Source organism: Melospiza melodia, chromosome 1, assembly GCF_035770615.1.
Source record: "Melospiza melodia melodia isolate bMelMel2 chromosome 1, bMelMel2.pri, whole genome shotgun sequence".
Lineage (NCBI taxonomy): Eukaryota > Metazoa > Chordata > Aves > Passeriformes > Passerellidae > Melospiza > Melospiza melodia.
Genome location: NC_086194.1, coordinates 16631548 through 16649566, shown reverse-complemented (window position 1 = coordinate 16649566; position 18019 = coordinate 16631548). Strand labels below are relative to the sequence as shown.

Here is an 18019-nt window from a genome sequence, read left to right as displayed (position 1 = left end):
TTAGTCCTTTCATTTTTCCAGATATCCCCATGAAGATATTAACTTTCTAGTATTCATAATGCAAAGTAAAACAACAGACATTTTAAATTTGCCCAGATTTCAATTCAAGTATTTTAAAATATGTTTTCATGCTTTCTTTTCAGTGTATTGAAAGGTCATGTTTTTTTACATGAATGCTAACAGGCACAGTTCACAACACAGGTCAAGATTTCTTTGGGGATTCATTCTCTGTCTCACATTTTAAGCTAAGTTCATGATTTGAATTCAAGATAAAAGACAAATATATATTTGATCTAAATGCCCAGACTGGCCCACATATATAATGCTTAAACACCATGATGATCACTCATTGATGATGATGATTCACTTCATATGCTTTACTAATAAAGACTGTGAATGGAAGTCACAAGTGTATTACTTTATGTTATGAATAATCATGTGTAATGTCTGTCTATCCATGTTTCTTCAAGTTAATATCCCCCACTCACATTCATAATCTGAGCACTTCCCACCCTGCATGCAACACAAAACCCCAAACCAAAAGACAGGGTTACCTACCAATGGCTCCCGGTTTTTGACAAGCCTAATTATTTTAACTGAATCTTCTTCTTCATCAATATCATCAGGCATGGGGGGCAAGACAGGATCATAGTTCTTCTGAGCAACAGTATCATGTACAGACAGCAAGGCCTGGAAACATTATTGATCAGTATATTAATATTTGGCATCTGAAAAGTTTAGGGAAGGGAAAGCAGAGGATATTATTCATACCCCGAATTTACTACTGCAAGTAGATTGAATATAATTCTTACATACAATTTTACTTCATTTCAAACTGATGAAACAACTCCATAAAGAATATGTTTCTATACATAGAATGTATGCAACTAGTAAATTGTGGGTGGAGAACTGTGTCTTCATACACGCAAAAAAACACCACGTGCTTTGCATGCTAGCTTGAAATTAAAACTATGAACAGGACAAAACCTTAGTAAGTAAATAATTATATTTGCAATAAGTAAAAACTTTATTTGATACAGTAGACAGTCCTATGAAACAAACAAAATAAGCACTTTCCAAGATTTCTGTTCAAGCACAAGATGTATAACATGAAGCTGTTGCCCAACCATTCTCTTTATAGGAGCTCTGAAAGCTTACCTCCTTACTGGATTCCTTTCATGTGAGCCTCAAATTGTCTTAGGAATTTTTAATTTATTATGGAATTCATAAGTGAGACTGAGGAACATACTACTGAAGCAATTTGGTTTATGTAGGTGCTTATCAACCACGTGTTGCCTGTCTTTCTTGCTTCTTTTCCTTCTCTATTGCTTCTCCAGTTCATGCATAACTTTTACTTTTCAAAGAAAAGCCTAACAAAGACTGACAAAAGGTTCCATCTTAAAAATAAAATAATTTATGAATTTTCCTTTCAGGAAATAAGAATCCTGAAAGGCAAAGGAAATGAGAAAGCTCATTCTCCTAAGGCTCAAAAAAAAAAATCTCAGCAATAACACAAAATACACAGTTTTTTCTAGATACAGAACTCCTGACACTCTTTTCTGCTTCAAAAAGTCTTCATTATTTGTAATACCCTGTACATTGGTGAAAAATGGTTAAGTAATACGTTAGATTTTGTAGTCAAAACTGTACATTGTACCACAAATAACAGCAACAGCCAGATGAATAATCCTATCTACTGGTTTGTTGCTTCTGTTTTCAAGTAGTTTTCTCTCAATATGTGACTATTTAACAGCCTTTCTTATTAAAGGACAGAAAATGGTGACATTTCTCTGATGCCAGTTTCCTTGCTACTTAGTCATTGGTGGCCAGTATTTGACTGAGTACACAAATGATCAGAAACTCTTACGTTCTCAAGGATAGTACAACTGTTTTTAAAAAACATGACACTTCCATTATACTGTTTCAGGGTTTTTCTTTTCCTAAATGGAGGAAACTTTTAACAAAAAAAAGTAATTTCCAGAAAATGCTACAAGCTGCCATGTCAAAAGCTGAAGGCAAAGAGAGCATTTGGTAATCTTCAAATTCTGAAGTGTAAATTTAAACTTAGGGCTTCAACAAAACAAACACACAGGAAAATCATGCCTGCTTCATGATAAATTACTATTGCTTTACTAATCTTTATGCACATTGTACGATTTCATTAAAACACTTCAACACACTAATTATTTCTGGTTTTCTTCCCAATACACAGTTATGAATTTATACTACTTACCATCAGAAATTACCATCTCCCTACAATGAATGACCAGTTTTACTTTAGATCTGAGCTAAAAACCTCAGGCTAGCAATTATGGATCCTCCTGGAAATGTTTATTGTGATGCATTACATATGTAAAAGCCATGCAATCACATGCAGCCCTCTAAGATGTATGTGAAATATCAAAGATACACTAAAACAAAAGTAGTGTTTGCTTTTACTTCAGGCTACTTAAAGTTAAGACTCCTTAAACTAGTCTTCTGCAATTACATTTTCCACATAAAGCTAGGGCACATTCATGGACTGGTTCAATTTAATGAGGTTCTATACTCCAGTTTAAAAACAATCAGGCAGATAGAGAAAACAGATGAAAATAATATAAAATACCATTTCCAGAGTAAAAGGCAGACACTTAAAACAAGTTCAAAAAAACCTACCCTTGACAATGAAACTTGCAAAACCAATTCTGTCCACTTCTACACTGAATTATGCCACCAGTGTTATTAAGACACTTCCCTGCTCTGACTGCCAGATCAGGATCCTGGACACTGCATACACAACAACGATGCATCCCAATCAGTGCCTCGTATTTATGATGCTTTTCTTTACTTCAACTTCACAACAACTAGAACTTATCAACCTATTCCTTTCTTCTCCCAAAAAACATATTAAACTACAATGTATTACAGTTAGCCATGTAATATCTTTTCCTCAAACTCCAGCACTACTTTATCTCAGTGCAAAGATACATATTTCAGATAAGAGCAGGAATGAGAGCAGAAACAATGTGTCTTTTCTCAGTCAAGCTTACAGAAGAGCTTCTGTAATCACAAACTTGTTTATGATGTACACTGAACATGCTAAGATTTCTTGCCTTGTCTTCTATTGCTGCTTCTTTTCACACACTACTCTCTGTCCACTGTAGTGCTCTGAAATAGTCAGAGCAACTAAAGAGTCAGAATAGTCAGTCAGTTGCTCTGAAATATCAGCACAGACTTTGGGCAATAGCTAATTTGCAAAGAAAACTTAAAAAGCCATTTTGATTTCACTTAAAGGGTCCAACTACAGGTGATCAGTCTGTCCTCAAGAGTACTTCTGTATGTTTTGAACACAAGAATAAGCTGCTGTATGCACAGATCTTCAGAAGAATCTCTGCACTATTCAATTAATGTAGTATAAAAAAAGATGTATCAGACTAGATGTATATAGAGAATATTAGGGATTTACTTAAAAATAAACAAATTGCAAGTGCCAAGAAACAAAATTTGGATCATAAGATGAACAAGAGTTACCCAGAATAATTGTGCAGCAAATGCACAATGTAAAGATAGAAATGTTCTCTTTTTGTATATAAGAAGGGAAGAGCTAATTCATGTCCATGATCATAATTTTTTAACTCTCACAGGAAACTGCAAGAAGTGTATACAAATTTGGAGTTTTTAAAATGCTTTTGTTTTGTTTTCAAATACACAACTCTTCAGAACTATGAACACAGAATCTGAGATTTGGGTCATGTATATTTAAGCACCTCTGGAGAAAAAGATTTTATTTCAGCTCAAAGTTCTATGCTTATGATTCACTAATGTAAACATGGTCCATATTTAGAACTTGAAAGAAGGTATGATTCAAACTCCTGCACTACCTAAACATAAATATTGATGTTCAGCTAAATTCTTAGACATGATCTAGCTGGAAATGAATACTTTCATCGGACCTCTGAAATGTCTAATAACTAGTGCTATATTTTTCATATTAAAACTATCACTGATCATTTCACAGTTTATAAATTGAAATTTTACACTATCAACTTACATGAAGAAAACCTGACACTGGAAACGTTGTAAGTTCTTTTTCTTAAACAGTTCTGAAACTCTAAATGTTTATTTAAATTGAGAATGTTATTAATGAAAACAGTTCTACACTTTGAAAAATGTGTATCACTTAACTAGACTAATTACATTTTTGCTCTTATAAAACAATGACAAATTTCATATTATTTTTTGCTTCTTTTTATATTTTGAGATCTGCAGGAGTAAAAATACACCAGTAGCTCCTGATTCATGAACACAGCTCCTTATGTTTTTTAATCCTCATTATTAAAATAAACTCTCCATCTAAGCTTTATTTTTCATAGATGCTTTCTGTTCAGTAGTCTAGAAAAGCATTTTAGAAAACGGTGAGTTAAAGAAGTGAAACAGAATGGATGAAGAAACAGAACCAGCCTCTTAATAGTAGTTGGAAAAAGTCATTATTAGAAATTTAAATAGTGAATAGTCATCAACAGAAACTTTGTAGCGACTCAAACCAACCTTTAGGAGAGCCAACAGCTGCAACAAGAGAGCGGCACTGCCAAGGCAGCAGAGCACATTACTGCCCTGGCAGCACAGTCAGCAAAATGGAACAAAATGGCCCATGACTGCGCTGTCCCAGTGCACAGCCTGCATCATTAGCACCAGCCACCTTCTCTGGCAGTTCAGCTTCAACTCCATCAGGTGAGACACAGACATTTTCCCACCTCTTTGCTTTGCCATGGTGCCAGGAACTGCCACTGAGGCTGGCACAGGAAAGTTTCACTTGACGAGAAAAGTAACTTTATCAGCAACCACAGCAATGTGCCCCTCAACTCACCTGGCAGAGCTCATGCTCCAGAGAGCTCCAGCCATATTATGCTTTCCTTTGAGATAAGGTTACAGAAGAAACAAAAAAGGATGAAAATGTTGGTGGAGAAAATTATTCAAGATTGGCAAGATTAATTAATGAGTAATTTGCATAAAATTAGAATAATGTGAGTAATGTCATCCAGCAACAGATACCAAAGCAGAAAAGTCGAAAAGAGCTGGGAGAAGACTGAAGCATGGAAGGAAAGACCATTGAGAGCATCAGAATGGAAGGAGAAGCACAGAAGTCATAAAAACCAAACATGTGCAAGAATTTACAGAACAGTACAATAAACCTGGAGAAAGCTGAATCACTCTGGTGATGGCATACAGACTCTAGCCACTGTGTGGAAAAGCAGCCATCAGAAATCAACAGCACATGACAATCGCTTCACCACCAACTCTGCCTGCTAAGGGACTGTGTGCAATCTAACCCCAATACAAAACAAGGCAGGTGAGGACAGGCATCTCAATCAGCAGATAAGAGCAATCACATTAGCTGAACACTCCATCTCAGCTAAAGCATGAAGTATAATCCAGAAGCAGAAGCAAGCAGTAAAATGACAGGCAGGAGGAACTCAGTTGTGCTGCTGAAGTAGCCAGAGGATGGCAAGAGTAAGAGCAAAAAATATTTTTTACAAGCTACAGTAAACACGTATTAAGTAGAGAAGTAGTATTATTCTCTCCAATGCTGCACTAATCCAATCACTTTCCAAGAGAAATCTGTGATTTTCTGTTCTGTACAAAATTCCCAAGTTAAATATATAGAGTACATAATGTTAAAGAAATCAGTTAACTTCTAGTTAAATCAATTTGCTTTTGCCACTGAGGATCACTCACACTATTCAATCAACATAAGCAAAAACCTTTGACAGGGACAGCAAGAAAAATTAAATATGGTCCTTTAACTTAAGCATAATTTTATATTAATAATCAGGAAACCAATGGGTGTACTAAGTAAGAGATAAAAAATCTGGGCTAATTTACTTCCTTCCATCCTGCAAATGATATCTTTTGCTATATATCCTTTATAAAAATATACAGAAATTTTATATTGTATGAGAAGACAGCAGATATGTACAAAACAGAAAATAACATTCCACCCTTGCAAGTGTATTTGCATGCTTGCATCTGTACTTAAACTAAAATTGCCCTCTACTTTAAGCTTGTCCAGCTGGCAATTAAATCCCTTTCACTTCCAATCTTTGATGTAGCTGGGTCACAGCAGTGGTTCAAAATAATAACACATACTGTGTATATGTGTGGTTTTGAGTTCTTAATATGTACCGTAGACTAATGATCTTAGCACAGCAACATCTCAGCTGGATCAATACTCAGTATATATTACTTTTTCTTCTTTATTATGGTGGACTTTATTCATGACTATGTGCACTGTCTCTCACAAAAGGGTAATTTCCTTGCCTGAAAATGCTATTTCTTGATTTCAGATTCACCAGTCTGAACTGATGGGTTTACCTGCAGCTGGTAGCCAGACGGCAACAGCCAACAGAAAAATGAATTTTCTGCATCTTCAGACCCCCGCTTCCTCTGGCTCAGTGTTCACAGCCCCTGGAGATGCTTCCCAAATCAAACTGTTCTCAGTGTTCACAGAAACACACACTCCATCCATCCGTGTCATCTGGTAAAGGTGTTAATACCCTTCCAGATGACAGCCCTATGTTTTCCCTCAGTTGTGGATACCAGCGAAAAAAGTTCTGATTTTAAATCAATAGCAAAGAATTTGAACAGTCTGTTTTACATTCGCAACATGATTCATGTAGCTCAAGTGTCCTTGAAGCTCTAAGCCCTGTTTAAGTAACTTCCAAGAGTACAAATAGATGGCTGTCAGAGTGGAAAATGCCGAGACAGCAGCACTGTTTCAATATCTTGGCAATCCTTAATCGATTCCTTTTTAGAAAAAGTGGCATCTTCCAAAGAATATTAAGTGTCTACAGTGGTAGCACGTACCTTTTCTTGGTTTAAAACCATCCAAAGGCACCCCAAAGAAATCATATGAAAACATTAAAGAAAGTAAAAGCTGAGGATGCATTTGCCTTTTCTAAAAAAGATAATGACTCTAGGAATGACTCAGCCTTTATTTGACATTGGCATCATGTCTAAAGTCCTCAAAAGAAAAAAATATATTGATCCAAAAGGTTAAAAGAATTTGAATAAACCTAATTCCCCCAGAAAATAACAACATGTATTGATCTATGATAAGGAGGTCTTAAATTCAGCTACAGAGCACTCCTACTATGTGCAAACCTAAAGAAAAATGAAGTAGAAACGAGGAGACTGTTGAACAGAGAGTCCAAACACAATATGGTCCAACAAATGCAAAAGAAAAACACCACTGAAGGAAAAAGCAGCATAAAAAGATGACATCTAAAAAAAGGGACTATTTGCTTTATATTGTGTAGTTTCTCCAATTCACTAGTTCATTTTCAGTAGATGAATGGAATTACTACTTGAAAGGGATGTGATTTTATCTGTCGTGACTTTTTCCTCCTCCTAAATTACTGGCCTTGCTGCCAACTGTTATGTTCTGTATCTGAACGCTGTAGTTACATGCACGCGATTCAACGTTCTTAGGTGGGTGAGAGTTGGTTCCCTCATGTCGGAAAGTTTGTATATATAACCAAAGAATTTCTTTGATTTACTTTTCAGATTTTATATTTTCTGCTGCCAACCTGCCTGGCTTCACTTTTGTTTATGTTATCTATCACTTTGCTTATTACATGTTGGCTGCTAGTGAGCATTCTCATATCCATACGTCTAAGATGGACAGAAGCTCTGCACTGGACATGAGCCGAGTTATCATCAGATGGACCTGAGAGCATTTCCAGAGTAACATGGTGGTTGTTACTTAAATATATTCATGCACTATATTCATTCCCCTCCCTTGTATCATTTTGTCTCAATGCTTGTATTATGTTGTGCATTGTTACATGTCAGTTCCTACAACAATAAGAGTGTGCCCCAACTGGTTTCTGATTTTCTCTGCCTGACAGATGTGAAAAATCATGGCTTTTCTTGCTGTTTTTAGAAGGAATATTTCACCATTATATATTTTTTTACTTACTCCATGCAAGTAACATTCCAAAAATAAAGACAGCAACAAATTTTTCCAGCTCTCCTTATCCAGAAGAATTTTCTTTACTTTTTTTTTAAATTATGGGTGCAAGCATAAACGGAAATTGCAAGTCAAGGTTTAAAGTTGAAAAGAGTTACAAATAAAATATATTTTTCCTCCACCTGGTTGCCAAAAGATGTGATGGATAGCTTCCCAAAGTGGCAAATAATTTAAAGACACAAAACACTGGGGAGAAGGATTTCAGTCATTTGCCAAGGAAAGTCTCCCAGCACTGTCCCTGCTGCCCCAGCTTCATGCTGGTATGCTCAGAACATCTATGGGATATCTGTCCATCAACCAATGCCATTGAACCCTCAATGGTCCTTGCCAATTGTTGCAGTCATTTGCATCTATTAATTTGGGGAAAAATAAATATTTCTATCTCCCTGCTGATACTTCACAGTATACCATCAAAACTCAAGCACATTGTTGTAGATTTACAAATTAATGGCATCTGATTTTGCAAGTAAGGATTACATAGGTAACTCTTCAGTTACATATGAAGTACATTGTACTCCAGCTCACCATATTAATAAATCTAAAGTGTTTGTACAGTAAAATATCTTCATATATGAGCACTGTTTGTACAGTAAAATCTCTTCATATATGAGCACAATTCCTACAAACAGTCCTACCAATACATCTTGCAGATCACTGATGAGTAAATAGTTAAAGATCATGGGAAATTATGCTTCCTAAACTAGTTTAGAATAGATACTGTAGATGCTGTAGTTTGTGTTACCATTTGTAACCATAAGTATTTCATGTAGAGGTGAACAGACTCCCAAGACATGTGCCCAAAGCAGAAAACATTGGTACATCTGGAAATACAGGTCTCTAAGGTGACAGGGCCAAAAGGTCCCCAAGTGCCTAGGACACAGCAGCAGCCCAAATGTAGCTCAGATCTTAATGGACCTGAAATTTGTATTTGAGTTCTTCAGATACAAAACCTGAACTGTTGTAGGCAAATCCCAACAATTTCCAGTGGAAAATGTTGACTTTGCAGAAAACACATAGCTCTGTGAAAAAGCCCTGATGGAAAAATCTTCAGCAGGTCTAATTACAAAGGAAATGTTGGAAAGAAGACAAAGTTTAGATTAACTTTATTTTTTTTTAATTACATGCTACATGAAATGCTTCATGAACTTTTCAAAGCAAAAATGGATTTTGTTTTATATTATTATAGCTCAGTATTTTCTCTCTGTGCTTTGTATGTTGAAGTTCCTGTAGAAAAAAGCCCACAGATTCCTGGACATTAATTTACATAGCTGAGTCTCATCAGTGACTGTAAGGCAGCTTTAGAAGGCTCTGCTGATAAACACTTAAAATGTTTGCTTTTTTAACAGAACAAGCCACACTTTGATCTGAACAGTCTTTTAGAGCCACTATGCAAGCCTAGTAAGCCTCAGATGGCAGGGATGATGGTATTAGCACTTGTTTATGAAACAAAGGGTAGAATTTACAAATTTCTCAGCAATTCAGGACAGGACAATGTTAAAGGTATGCTTCATGTTCAAAGAAGCGCTATTTCTTTTTTAAAAAAAAGCCTTATCAAATACAGAAATTTGATTTGAAAACTAAGAACAAAGTGTCCTGGGCTTCATTATCTGCAGTTTTAGTTTTGTTTAATGCATGGTTCTGTTCTGAAGGAAAGCCAAAGAGGTGAAATTAGATGAAAATATTTACAAATGTAAATTATTTTGTGAAACTGAAAGTCAAGTGTACCACAAATGAATTGCAAATAAAACAGCAAGCATAAGTCCTGCTCGCAATTTGCTGGTGTATGCATCTTTGCCATTTGAAAGCAATTAAACCCCCCACCCCCCAACTTAAAATAAAGGATCTGTATTTTGTATGAAACAGTAACATTCCCAGTCATACAAGTGCAGTTTTTCCTTCACTCTGCAAGTAATCTTAAAGTTAACTTCCAAAATTTTGTTCATTCTATGGTAATAGAAGACGAGAAAAATACTGCATGTCCACTTCTTGCTCCCCTTGGCTATAGGTACATGCCCCAAAGTGACCCAAATACTTTACATTCCTGTGCACCATGAGAGACTGAACTCATTCACAGTCCTGTCGGGTGCCCTTGTTTAGGTACCTGGTTTATGTTTCAGACTAGCAGCTGGCAAACCTTCCAGCACACATAAACAGAATTTAAACTCCACTGAAACAGGCAGAACCACCATTGCAGCAGCTTTGTTTTCTCCAGGTCATAAAGGTATAAACATTCTTCAGAGTAGTTTTAGCACAGTGGCATTAACTTTGGAAATAATTATTGTTCTGCCCATTACACCAATGACCACAATGGAGATATTTTATATAATTAAAAACACACTTAATTTACCCTACTAGAGATTAACTTAAATGGTTAATTGCTTATTTTGATATGAAATGATCACAAATGCAATTGCTGTTCTAAAGACAAAATTAAATGTTATTTAGATCTGAATATGTCCCAAGCCTGTCTCAAAGTTAGTGTAATTGGGATAATATTGTCCAATGGACTAAGAGATGGCTCTTTCTATAACAGTCTTTTCTGTTCACAGCCACAACAATAAAGTAAGTGCCTAAAATGTTAAATCCTATAGTTATTTGTTTCAGTTTTTCTAATAATTTTAAAAATAAATAAAAATGATGCTCTTCTGTTATGGCACCATCCCAAAAGAACACAGCTTTTTCCAGCTTGTTAGAAAAGGAACTGAAGCCTAGTTAATCAAGACAGTTTTTAACTAAATGTGGAAAAAAATTTGGAAGCTTTAAAGTCTTTCATTCTTAGCTTGATCATCTGTCATTTGTACATCCCCTTTCTTACTGGACTTCTGCCCTGTTACTGACAGACTTACTCTAGTGACACTTCACTTCCTCCTATTTCCATCCCTACTAACAGATAAGACCATTTCACTAGCCTGCTTGTGACATGTTCATTAAATAGCCAAAATTAAATTCCTTTTTAGGTGTATTTTGTGTTAGCATCTTGAATCTCAGTCTTCCAGTTAAATGTTCCAATTTACACAATTGCATGACAATGAAAAATATTTTGTCTATAGAGAATTAAGGAAAAAAAAGCTCAGTGCTCTCAACAGCAATACTTCCTGACTCATAAAAACCCTAAATTTTTATAAAGACACTTCTCTCAATTGCACTGGTACCTACCTGATACATCATAATTTTTAAACTTTTGTCATTATTTTCAGAATTCCGTACAACTCTCCTCTTTGAGAGGAGACATTACTTTTTGCTATCACATAAGTTCCGTAAATTTGGGGAAATGATAAATCACTAAAGCTGAGAATACTTATTTCTTTGTGCTATTCATATTTTGTACAAAAGCACTCACAGGAGTGTCCACTCTTAAATCAGAAATACCATTTCTTGATGTATATCTCAACTATATATTCTAGTCCTCGTGTTTAAAAACAGCTTAAGAGTTTAACATGTCAAAGTTAAAATTATGGTAAATAACCAGAACTATAAATGTATTGAAATTTACATTGTTGTGTTTGTGTGTGAGGTGCATGGGCACTGTGTTTTGTTGTTTTTATTAAATTGCAGTGAAATGTATACCTTGAAGACACAAAACTTACAGGTATACATATTCATGGCCAGGCCAACCTGCAGGCAGTGCTGTGCAGACCTGGTCGGAATGGTGTCTGGATCTAAGCAAGGACATATTTGGGTGATTTGAAACACCAACAGATCAGCCTTGAGTCTGCCTGCCCATCTCTCTGCAAATGTATTTTAGATTTCTGAAAGCACAGTTTCTGTCTGGTGGAAGGTCTGGAGGTGAAGCCACATGAAGAGTGGATGAGGTCACTATTCTTGTATTTGTGGGGCGCCCCGTGGCAGGAATGAATGATAAATCTGACTCTATGTTCTTAGAAGGCTAATTTATTATTTTATTATACTATATTATATTAAAGAATATTAAACTAAACTGTACTAAAGAATACAGAAAGGATACTTACAGAAAGCTAAAAGATAATAATGAAAACTTGTGACTCCTTCCAGAATCCTAACACAGCTTGATTGTGATTGGTCATTAAGTCAAAACAATTCACATGAAACCAATGAAACAATCACCAGCTGGATAAACAACATCCAAATACATTCCACATGTAAGCACAACACAGGAGAAGCAAATGAGATAAGAATTTGTCTTCCTTCTTCTCTGAGGCTTCTCAGCTTCCCAGGAGAAAATCCTGGGCAAGGAGATTTTTCAGAAAATATGATGGTGACACACTATGTCAGTTCAGCCTGGAGGAGACTGAGACAGTTTCCCCATGAGGAGAAGGGGAGGGACAGACACGGATCCCATCTCTGTGGTGACCAGTGACAGGATCTGAGGGAATGGCCTGAAGGTGTGGCAGGGGATATTTAGGCTGGATGCCACAGGGTGGTTGGGCACTGGAACAGACTCCCCATGGAAGTGGTCACAGCCCCAAGAGTGACACTTGGCTGTATTTGGTCAATGCTCTCAGGCTCATGGTGTGATTCTTTGTGCAGGGCCAGGAGTTGAACTCCGATGATCCTTGTGGGTCCATTTCAACTCAGGTTATTCTATACTTCTATTTCAAAGAGCTAATTTCTGGTCTGCTTAAAAATAACATAAGAGTATTCAACTGGATTTTGGTTCTAGGGTATGGAAATACTATTCTGTTTCTTGATATCTTTAACAAGGTAAAGCAAGATTAAAGAATGCAAACCCTAAGTCCTTATTCAGTGCTGGAAATTAAAAATAATAAGTGTGGCTGGCCTGTGTCCACAGGGCTACACAATTATATTTTAAATCCAGAACGCAAATGAAATGTCTAACACGCAGTTAAACAAATCCACTTGATTTCCCAGAGCTACGTGCTCTGTTCTACTTCCAGAGTTCTGTTTTAATCAGAAAAGATAAACCACAATCATTATTAGTTCATTTAATTATGGTAAGTGATGCCACATTTGAGAGTAGGGGAAAAAAACCCACTCTGTAACTGGATACTTCATGCAGTTTTTAACTGACTAGAAATGCCCAATTTATTTTTCTTTCCAGAAGAAAATGCACCTGACAAAACCTTGGAATTACTTCTAGGACATTCTGAAAATCTAAGGTCTGATAAATATAACTGCCTCAGAGAAACTACTTTCTTCTTTAAAATATATCTCTGTGGATGAAAATGACAAGCACCACAAACGTGTCGAAGTTTTACTCATCAGATGCAAACACTTAGAAATATATTCAACAAAAGAATTTTGTAATACAGAATCAAAATAATAGAAACATTTAGTGAATCAGACATGATTAGAAACCTCTCCCAGCCTTTCTTGGCCCATTAACCAAACCTGCAAAGTTATAAACACCTTGCTAGACCTGTCCTCTTACAGGATCAGACTTGTGGAGGCAGTGATGTAGTGCAGTAAACTAATCCCAAGCATCCTTCACTGTGCCATAAACATTAGAGCAGAGCTTTAGGAAAGTGGAAGCTCTCCTGGCTCCAGCTAACATTGCTGTTATAAATCTGGTCAGGAGAGGAAAGCTTCCCCTGCAAAATAATGTACAGCCATATTAAGTCAATCCCAAATTAAGCCATATATGTTTTTAGATAAAGTCTATGGAACATCATTGGAAAAGATAGATCAGTTATCCCAAGAAATTTCAGGTGTGTAACAAAGAGCTGTTCTAGCCATCATTTTGTCCCAGGAATCTACAACAAAACTAAGAAACCCTCTCTAGCCATAAAACTAATAGCAGAGGGCTAGAAAAGCTTATGCAAGATACAGTATAAGCTCAGATACAACTGAAGGGACTAGGGTTCCTCTGGGGAGGAACTGGAAGTATTGAGGAAATGTTCTTCCTTTCCTTTTCTGTCCAAGAGAGAGCAGAGGAGAACAAGAGAAGAATCTCAACTACAGCCTCTGACTGAATGCAGCACAGTCACCTGGTCTATGTGACGGAGGAGGGAGCAGTGGTATTTTACCATCACTCTGAGCCATGTTTGCCATGACATGGCAGGGGGAGAAGACAATGGACAAGCTAAATACCTTGCACACCATCAGTTCTTACACCTACATCACACAAACACCTGCAAGGTGCAACACAAACACCTGCAAGGCCCCTGCAGGGAAAGGAATTGTGTGCCTTGTGTGGGATTAGGCAGTCTGGCCATGCAAGGCTTGGTGCCCTGCAGCTGGGATCTCCCCCTGCAGCCAAGAAAGACATTTGCTAAGTTACTGCAGTTGTTCAATCACATTAACCACTCTGAAGGGAGGCACTTGTTTCCCTGAAATCCCAGTAAGATTATCACATTGCCTTTCACTGCTACCAAGGAACAGACAGTGAGAGTGAGCGTGTGAGGGAATGAGTCAGAGAAAGCAAGAAAAGCAGAGGGAGAGACACAGTTGTGGCAAAGGAGCTGTCTTCAGGCTCAGCCCATCAAAGCTTCAGAAGTATGAAGCACACATGGACAATCATTAAGAAAACACCTACAGTGAAGCTTAGGATCTCTGCAATTTCATGCACCAACAATTCCTCTTCTAATATGCCATTGGCATTACTTACCCCTTCAAAGAAAAGATAGCTTGTGGTTTTACAAACTATGGAAAAAGCATCAGTGCAAAAATCATCTAAAAGCAGGTGTAACTGATCTTTACAATTTTGTAGCACTTTGAAGATATCATAGTTTCTCAGGTTTTGAGATCAGTATTTATAGTTAAGATAAAATAGCAACTGTCTTTAAGGGAATTCCTTTCCACTCTGCAGTTTTCTTTTCAATTTATCAACTGCTACATTTAATTATCATTTCAATATGCATCTAAAGCACTAAGATCTTCTTTCTCTTAACAATGGAAAAAATATGATCCTGTGCATCAACAATGATACATAAGGGAGGTTCTGACTGGATAGAAGGCAGTTTTCACTAGAAGGGTAATTAGGAATTGGAAGAGGCCACATGGAAGATTTATAGAATGCTTGTTCCCAGACCTTTATTTCCAAGACCTGATGGGAAAAGCCCTCAGCAACCTACTGTGAACTCGGTGTTGACCCTGCTTAGAGCAGCATATTGAACCAGACAACCTCCACCCAACCTCAGTGACTCAGCGATTCTACAGTCTACTGTCAGATAAAAGGTATCAAGTTCCTTGAAAATACCACAGAGAAACCCAGGAGTTTTATGAAAGTTTTCAAAATTAGATGTTTTTAAAAACATTATCCATCATGAATTTTGTCTTGAGTACCAGGCTGCACTCTTTATGCATGATGCAGTTCAATCAATGATATTTATGATTGATCAATGATACCTTTTACTAAAAGTACAGTTGCAACAAACTTATGAAGCCCATGCATTAAAAGATAGCAAAAGAAAAAGAAATTATCTACTTTTAAAAATATCCTTTGCAAATAAATGATTCCTTTTATAAGTACAAGTAACAGCATAATAATTTACAGACAACATTTAATGTGTTTCTTCAGCACAGGTATTTCTGATTAACACTGCATACATTCTAAAACAGTACTTGTTAAAGCAGACAAACTCACACACAGCCCAAGGAAGCTGATGCACACAACAATGCAGAATGCACTTTGCAGGTGCAACTCATCCTCACCTTGAGATTGGGTTTTGCAAGGAGTTTCAACAGCTCTCTGATCTCACTGCTCAGTGGTTTGCTCTGCAGCTCCTCAGCCAGCTGGGTGGGAGATTGAATCAACACAAAGACCATTAGCAAAGCGTTGTTTTACCCAGTGCATCAGTGACAAACCAGAATCTATCTTGCTCAAGGTTACTGCTTTCCAGCATGCTCAAACAGAAGCCAGCATGAAGGAAAACACCATCAATCACCGTGCTTCTGTTTCTGGCCCTCAGTGGACCAGATTTAAGCCAGGCCTTTTGGCTCAGTTTAACACAAGTAATCATTTTTGGCAAGGGTGCAGCCAGATCACATTCTGATTTATAGCAAAGGGGGCAAATCCCAGCACTTCATTTAAGTGAATGGTCCTTTGCGTGCAGACAAAGAACTGCTTGTAAAAATGACTGGATCAAACTTTGACACTGTCTATAAAAAACAGTTTCGAATGAGGTGGTGAAATCCACACTGCTTCCAAAAACCCACAGTAGCTGTGCTGTTTAGGACTGGGATAAGAAAGCAAAGTGCCCCTACAGTGCAAGCAATCTGAACTTTTTATTATGTTTACACATACACTGGAAGGAGCTTGTTAAACGTGAAGCAAGTTAATCATAATATAATTTATAACAGGTCATCAGCAATTCAAGCCTGTAAAATGCACAAACTGTGTCCTAACAACAAGATCAGTAATTTATGTTTGGTTATACTACAAAATTGTGGCTTGGTGAACAATAGACCAGCAGTCTAACTTTTAATCCCATGGCTATTTGGCTCACATCTTGGGTTTTCTTATCATGCCCTTCTCAACTAATTTGGACCCAAGAGGCATATTTTACTGCAAGATTTTAGACTCAAACTATTTTTCCAGAAGAAAGAAAACCTAAAATGCATTTCCCAACACTGAACTTTGGTTTAAAATTCTGAAGCTACATGGCTCATAATGCAAAACATGACTTCAGATAATCACTTGGGTTTTTTTGCATTAAATCAGTATAATAAAAATGTCTCAAAGGAAGATTGCCTATTTGCAGCATGTAATTTTATTTGTCTAACCTAATTTTTAATTTGTACTTTTATTTTGTATACATTTTCAAGATAAATGGATGGATGTATATTTTGCATAATTATATATAATAGATAAATCTAGATATTTGAAGAAGCCTTTATAGATATCAGACATATTTTGAATACCTTTTTTTCTTTTAACCTTCAAATTAAACAGAGTGTCAAAAATTCATCATCTACAATCCTACAGAGTTTTAACCAAAATTCATAGCTAAGAACATCCAGCAAGTATCTCTCGGTGGTAATATTAACAATGTTTGTGTCTTAATACCAAAATATTAGAAAACAATCTCTGTAGGTAAAGTCAGGATTAAATACTTTTAGACACAAAGCCAAATATTGAAGTAATCTGACTGCAATTGAGTCTGCATGTTGGAAAAGCCCTGCAAAGCTGAAAATATTCTGTGATAGGAATGACAGCAGGTCTATGACATGGGTTACCTTTGGATCTCTTTTCATTCTTTAGATTATGCTGCTCATACTGGAAAATACAATCTATTAATTATTGTTTCACTGATGGAGACAAGCAACCAATCAGCAGAATGACCATTTCAGCATTTCTCCTCAGATGAACTGTGCACAAGTATTAACTCCAGCAGAACTGGTATTGGCTTTGGTGGTACAAATGCAAACGTACATACATAAGGCTTAGAACAGTGAGAAAAAGCACTTACTTACTGTTTAAACAGATGTTTTAATCTTACAATTTAGTAAATTTTTTTCAGAGACAATTTAAAACTTGTTTTCTTTCATGTGATTTATACTGTTTTCCAAATATTTTCATTAAGGATTTAGGCACATTTAATACCTTGTGATAGAAGAGGAGGAAAACAAAGATTGAAAGACTAAATTGTGTTTTCAGATTAGCAAACAGATACCACCTCAGCTGTTCTAGACTGGATTTTTATTTGCTGTTATTGTTGTTGTTGTTAAAGTGCTGAGATTTGAAACAGCTACCAGCAGCAGTACCTGGCATACTTGGGACACACTGACACAGAGAGATCTCCTCCTGTGCCAAAGACTGCAGCAAAATCTGCCTGAAAACCTCCTCTATGATCTCTTGAGGGAACCACAACATTTCAAAAAGCTCTTTATGGAAAGCTGCCACTAAAGAGAGGGGAAGAAAAGCAAGGGAGAGGGCCAGATGTGGAATGAGGCTGGTAAGGTGGAGAGCACCAAGGACCACTCTTTAAAGTTTCTGGAGAAAGTTCTGAAACTTCTTTTGCCAGAACAGTTTTCTACCAACCTTGAGGCCTTATTTGCTGTATACAGCTATCCTGCCAGTGATATTGTTGTGGTTTAGGAATGGTATTCTCCAATTTAGTACTCCCACTGAAA

The 18019-nt window shown here is 36.7% G+C and overlaps 1 protein-coding gene across 5 annotated transcripts in view; it reads right to left on the bottom strand.

The window, feature by feature from the left end:
• Window positions 1-18019, bottom strand: part of MPP7 (MAGUK p55 scaffold protein 7) — a 146456-nt gene that overhangs the window by 44924 nt on the left and 83513 nt on the right. For all 5 annotated transcript variants that reach the window (XM_063149276.1, XM_063149269.1, XM_063149285.1 and 2 more), the window contains 2 exons: window positions 15599-15679; window positions 559-690 (listed from right to left, as the gene is read on the bottom strand). In XM_063149276.1, coding sequence (XP_063005346.1) covers window positions 559-690; window positions 15599-15679 — 213 coding nt within the window. The remainder of the gene's footprint in view (window positions 1-558; window positions 691-15598; window positions 15680-18019) is intronic.